Source organism: Manis javanica, chromosome 15 (genome assembly GCF_040802235.1).
Source record: "Manis javanica isolate MJ-LG chromosome 15, MJ_LKY, whole genome shotgun sequence".
NCBI lineage: Eukaryota > Metazoa > Chordata > Mammalia > Pholidota > Manidae > Manis > Manis javanica.
The window spans coordinates 58,696,700-58,702,914 of NC_133170.1; the positions used below are offsets into that span (position 1 = coordinate 58,696,700).

At 49.2% G+C, this 6,215-nt stretch overlaps 1 protein-coding gene across 1 annotated transcript in view; it reads right to left on the reverse strand.

The window, feature by feature from the left end:
- TRANK1 (tetratricopeptide repeat and ankyrin repeat containing 1) overlaps positions 1-2,738 on the reverse strand; it is an 85,771-nt gene extending 83,033 nt beyond the window's left edge. The window contains exon 1 of the mRNA XM_073223776.1: positions 1,947-2,738. Coding sequence (XP_073079877.1) covers positions 1,947-1,969 — 23 coding nt within the window. The 5' untranslated portion in view covers positions 1,970-2,738. The remainder of the gene's footprint in view (positions 1-1,946) is intronic.
- Positions 2,739-6,215: the final 3,477 nt, after the last annotated feature.

A 6,215-nucleotide genomic window follows, 5' to 3' on the forward strand; every position in this document is an offset into this window, starting at 1 on the left:
CATGCAGGTGGGACACAAGAACACACACAAACGGCATCTTCATCCAGAGCAGCAAAGCTGTAACAATAACTGGGTGTATGCCACAGAAAGGGGCCTTTGGTGGCAGCCCAGGAAAAAAGAACATCATCAGCAAAGAGAAGTGTACAAATTCCACAAGGACGAAGTCTCCATTTGGTCCCTGAGAGCCATGGACTAGGAAGTCAACAGTGTCTAATCCCAGAACTACCACTAATTAGCTTAATGACGAACAGATGACGGTTCTCAGTTTCTTCATGTAAGAGTTGTCCATGGCCCCACGTCAGGCACTGCAGCTATGATGTTCTGAGTGGCAAGTGAGAGTTCCCTTCTGAATTTATGTATCCAGAGTGGGGCCAACCTTGCAGCACCTGCCTGTCTTCTTCCTCCCTGCACTCAGGCATGGCCACTGGGCTCCACGGCGGGTGGCCAGCTCCGTATGGACAGAACTGGAGTAACTGCCAGCATCCCCTGGGCTGCCTTGGCAGATGCCACTGATGTGATGTTCACACATCCTGCGGATCACTCTTTACCTAAATTCCCACTAAAGTGTGAACGCCAGCCTCCCTCATCTCCCCTCCATCAGCTCCCCACTTCACACGTTAGTGCCCCAGTGAAGTACCGATGGTCCCCTCACCCTCTCTGCAAGCCCCAAGGCAGCTTGCAGGTGCCACCTAAAACCGGTTAGCTGGTCATAAAATCACGTTAATGGGTTATGACTTTCTAAAGAAACATAATAGAATAGAATAGAAAATACCATCGTGCCTCACCCTGTAGAGAGAATTAATATACTGCGAGGCTCTCCTTGCAGGTTTATACGCAAATATGTTTGTGGAGGGTAGGGGGTCTCCACTGTTGGGTCTTGGTTTAAAAAAGACTGAGAAGCCCCATACCCTGGAGCAGTGGGGTCGCCCTAGGGGTGAAGCCCCACGCCCGATCCTACCTCCATCCCCTGTAGAGGAAGCCAGAACCAGGGAGGCCCACTTGGAACCCAAGTACCCAGCCTGCGATCCTATGTAACTGAACAGAACACAAGAGAAACTAACGCTACTCTCTACAAGGCCGTCCTCTCCACGGGACACAGAACAGAATGCCCAACAAGAGGCCAGGCCATCGGTAAAAGCCTTGCCCGGAAAAGGGGCCGTGAGCCCCAGCACGAGAGCGCAGGGCTGGGGCGCAGACACTGGACCCCCGCGCCTCCTCCCGCAGGACGTCTAGCAGGGCCCCCAGCGACTGCGCGGGGACCAGAGGCCTCAGAGCCCTCTTCTCCCCTATTTTCCAAATGTGCCTTTATTTTTCAAGTTGCACATTGCCCTACAATCTTTCGCAGGAAGCGACAACGTTTGTGGCCTCCCGAAACGCCTGGCTGGGGCAGAGCCGCCCGCGCGCAAGAAAAGGCCGCGCTCCTGCTGCGGGGCGTCAGAGATCACAGGGTCAGGGACACGGGGCGGCGAGGGGCGCAGGGCTCCGGACGACGCGGCGCTCTGGGGACTCTGGGGAACGGCCGGGGCGCGGGGCTCCGGGAGGCGCCCCCGGGCCAGAGGCCTGGGCTCCGGGACGCGGCTGCTGCCCGCCCGCGCCTCGTTCGGCCCCTCTCGGGAAGCCCGCCCGCGCTCGCGTGGGCTGGGGACGAGGCCCATCGGCCCGGATCCCGAGCCTCCGCCTGCGGGTAGGCGGCCCGCGCTCGCTGGCTCCCCGTAGCTCCCGCCCCACTCCCCCGCGAGCGCGCGGCTGGGGGCGCGGCCGCGGCTCTTCTCCGCAACCTGCCGGCGGCCCGAGCGCGGAGGCGGCGGGAGGTGGACCCGGGCCCAGGTTCGGGGCGGGTGGGCTCGGGGCAGGCCACCGCCGCAGCCCGGCCGCTGCGCGTGCCCTCGCCCCCCTACCCCGGCCCGGAAGGCCAGGCCGCCCCGCGTCTCCGCGCCGCTACGCACCTCGCTGCCCGCGGGTCCCACATGGCCTGGCCGCCGCCGCGGGGTCGCCTCGCAGGCCGGGGAGGAAGCCGCGGCCCTGGGCAGGGCGGGGGCGGCCGCGCGGGACCCCCAGCTCTCGGGGCTCAGCTGTCGCACCCGGGCGGCAGGTGCGGGGCCGTGTGTGCAGCCGCAGACCCAGGCCAAGTTGCCGTGTAGTTGCGGGAGCCCGAAAACTGTCACGTGCGCATCGCCGCCGGGAGGGTGGTGTTTGTCACCGTGCTCAAAAGAGGCGTCTCCGTGTCTCCCACCCGGCGCGCGGCGCTCCAGTGGGCTGGCTCTCCGCCGCCTCTGAAAGCCAGCGCTTCTCCACGAGGAACCCAGCGCACAGCCTCCAACCAGTCCGGTCACCGGTGCATCCCGCCTGGGCGAGCCGGCGCGCGCGTCGGGGACCCGGGAGATGGTGGGCCGCCGGCCTGCTGGCCTCCCTCCCCTCTCCTGTCCCCTCCTATAGGAACCGGGGGCGGCCGTCAATGAGCGCTGCCGGCCTCGCGGGCCGCGGGGCACTCCGGGGACTGGTACTCATTCTGTTTCCGGACGTCTCATCTCCGGACGCGGGGCACTCGGGCTCAAGGCGGCCGCGGCCCCCGACCTCGTGGTGACTCTGCCATCTCCACCTCTCTGGCTGCATGCCCCTTCTCCTCGGTCTGATTTGCAACTTCTTGCTACGGGGGCTCCTTAATGACACGCCAGGGACGAGGCCCAACCAGGAGCAGTGCCACCCTCCTGATGCAAGGCTGAAGCCTGCACCACCTCCTGGTGTCCCCCCCGCGCCCCTCCGGGACTGCCACACCAGGCGTCCCACAGAGGGAAGGAAGCTGCAGAGCCCCAGCGAAAACAGCGCTGTTTCAGGAGACAGGGAGGGCTTGGTGACATGGGGCACACCTAATGCACAGCCCGTGGGCTTCTCTGTGCTGTTTACTCTGAGTCAAGGACTAGCCTTCAGCCTGATTAGTGATCCTTGCGTCTGCGGTCTTACCTCCTTTGCTTCTGCCCACTAATCTTCCCCCAAGATCACATTGTCATTTCCAGTGGCACCCCCCATCGCACTGGACTCCTGGGCATTGTAGACTCCACAGTTTTACCCTACCCTTCCAGTCTTAGCCTCCTCACACAAACATTATACCTCAGGGGCTGCACATTGGACTTTTTAAAAAACACTGATGTCTGGCTCCTACTCCGAGATAGCCTGATTTAACTGGTATCGGGGCTGATATGGGCATCAGGATTTTTATAGCAGATTATAACATGAAGCAAAGTTTGGGAAACACCACTAGGCTCCAGATAGTTGGAGATACATTTCCCAGACATCATTGGTCCTTTCACTTTCAGAAAACTGTACACATCCCTTTTCCAATGTTTTCCCAACATTTCCCTGTTCTGTATTTAGGAATGGTCCATGTCACCTTTTCTAGCATGCCTCTTCTTTTGAGCCAACTGCAAGTAGTCTCTGCTTCCAGAAGGTCCAGCCAGGTTCTTATATTTAGGCAAGCAAGTCAAGAGATTGGTGAGGGTGCAGACTAAAACGTTGCCTCTAAAGTTTGACCATCCTTTGACCAGTTTTCATAAGCATTTCAGAATCCTTTTGTCTCCTTCCTCTGTATCTTTCATCATAGTCCTCAAAATAGTCATCTTTCTTTTTAAAACTATTTCTTCTCTTTCTACTATTTTTCTATTTTTGTCAAAATTGTTCATTCTCAGTTAAAAGAGCAGTACTCTCTCCTGACTTATTCCCAGGGCAACCACTTTACCTCTGTTAACTGATCATTTTGATGGCTTTGCTTCTGCCTCTAAATAATGCTGCTACTCCCTGTTGATGTGTGTTGTTTTCTTTTTCCAGTTTTATGGAGCATCAGGTAATCATTTTCTTTCTCTTTTTTTTTTCTTTTTAGATTGTGCTTATCTGGAAACTGGCACCCTGCATATAGTTTGGTTGGGTATAAAATTCTAGGTTGGAGATCATTTTCCTTCAGGATTTTTGAAGCTATTACTCCAGTGACCAGTAGCTTCCAGTATTGCTGGCAGACTTCTGAAAACATACAATTACCTACCTCATGTGGCCTCTTTTTTTTTTTTTTAATTTCTGAAAGCCTGAAAATCTTTTCCTCCTCAGTATTTTCAAATTACACAATTATATGGTTTGATGCAGGCCCATTCATCCATTCCACTATATACTAGATGGTTTCTTGCAGTCTTAAAACTCAGCTCTTCAGTTCTGGAAAATAATTTGGGATAATTTTGTTGATTATTCCTTCTCCAGTTTCCCTATTCTTTCTTTTTGGAAATTCTTTATTCAAATATTGAATTTCCAGGATTAGTCCCTGTGATACAGTCCCCTGATTGTCAATTTTCTATCATATGTCTTTTTTTCTCTGTCTCTAATTTCTAAAAGATTTCCTCAACTTTATTTTCTGATTCTTCTTAATGAGTTTTTTTATTTCTGATACCAGGCTTTGATTTTTCCAAGACCTCTGTCTTATTCTGTTGGCTTTCCTCTGTTAGAGTACCCCATTCTCTTTTTCATGTTATATATCTTTTTTTACCTTCCTGCAGGTATTAATAGCTGTTTTTGTTTTCTCTACATAGGCTTCATTCTCCGTGCTCCTCTTTCTGTGTAAGTTTTTTGTTTGTTCTCCTTGTTATGGATTTTTATCAGATGGTTATCTTCAGGATTCAGACTGAGGGAACAAGATCAACAGAAAACTAATTGAAAAAAATCATGGTAAACCTACACCACAAAGAACTATACAGCTGTACTAAGAAATGAGATGGGTTGCTCTGTAACACCATGGGCTGAAGGCCAGGATATACTGTAGTGGGAAAAAGCCTGATGAGAGCAGTGTAAAAAGGATAAAAAAGAGTAAGAATAAAAAATAATAATAATAATATACAATACTACTTATTAAAATAATAATAAATAATAAAATACAATATTTTATAAAATACAAAATATTTTACATATAAAATATATTGGTGATCTCAAAGAGAGGTCATTTAAAATTACCCAGTCAGAGGAGAACAAAATAAAAAGAATGAAAGTGAAGAAAGGCCATGTAAATTAGGGGATACCATCAGGCAAAATAGTTTACACATTACTGGAGTCCTAGAAGGGGAAGAGAGGGAGAATGGAGCAGAAAGCTCATTTAAATAAATAATGACTGAGAGCTTCCCAAATCTAGGGAGATATTTGGACACCTATATGCTCATAGATCATAGGTCCACAAACAGATTCAGCCCAAGGAGATCTCCAAGACACATCACAGTAAAAATCAAGATAAAGAGAGAACTTTAAATCAAGAGAAGAAACATTCCTCACATACAAGACAAGCTTTATCAGGCTATCAGTGGATTTCTCAGCAGAAACCTTGCAGGCCAGCAAAGAATTGGGATGATATATTAAAAATGCTGAAAGACAAAAAACCTGCCAACTAAGATTACTTTACCTGGAACAGCTGTGCTTCAGCAACAAAGAAGAGATAAAGACTTTCCCAGACAAACAAAAGCCAAGGGAGTTTACCACCAACAGACCTACCTTACAAGAAATGCTGAAAAGAGTTCTTCAAACTGAAATGATGCCAATTAGTAACATGAAACATAAGAAAATACAAAATAAAGGTAAGTATATCATCAAATTCAGAATACAGTAATATGATGGTGTGTTAAAATCATGTAATTCCAGTATAAAGGTTAGAGAACAGTATTCAAAAATAACTACAGCTACAATAATTTGTTAATAACATAGACATAAATTGTGACATCAAAAACATAAAATGTTTTTGTATACAACCCAAGTTAAGTTGTTACTAGCTTAAACTGCCACATAACTGTAAAATGTTTTGTGTAGGCCACGTGGTAACCACAAAGCAAAAACCTATAGCAGGTACACAAAAGATAAGGAGAAGGGAATTAAAACACATTACTGTGGAAAATCATCACTTCTCAAAAGAAGACAGCAAGAGAAAAAGAAAGGAACAAAGGAAATACAAAACAGCAGGAAGCGTGTAATAAGATGACATTAGTAAGTCCTTACTTAACAATAATCATTTTAAATGTAAATTATTTTAAATTCTCCCATCAAAGGACGTAGAGTGGCTGAATGGATTAAGAAACAAGCCCTGACTATATGTTGCCTACAAGAGACTCACTTAAGCATCATGGACCTACATAGGCCCAAAGTGAAGGTATGGAAAAAAGATATTCCATGCAAATAGAAACTGAAGGAGAGCAGGGGTA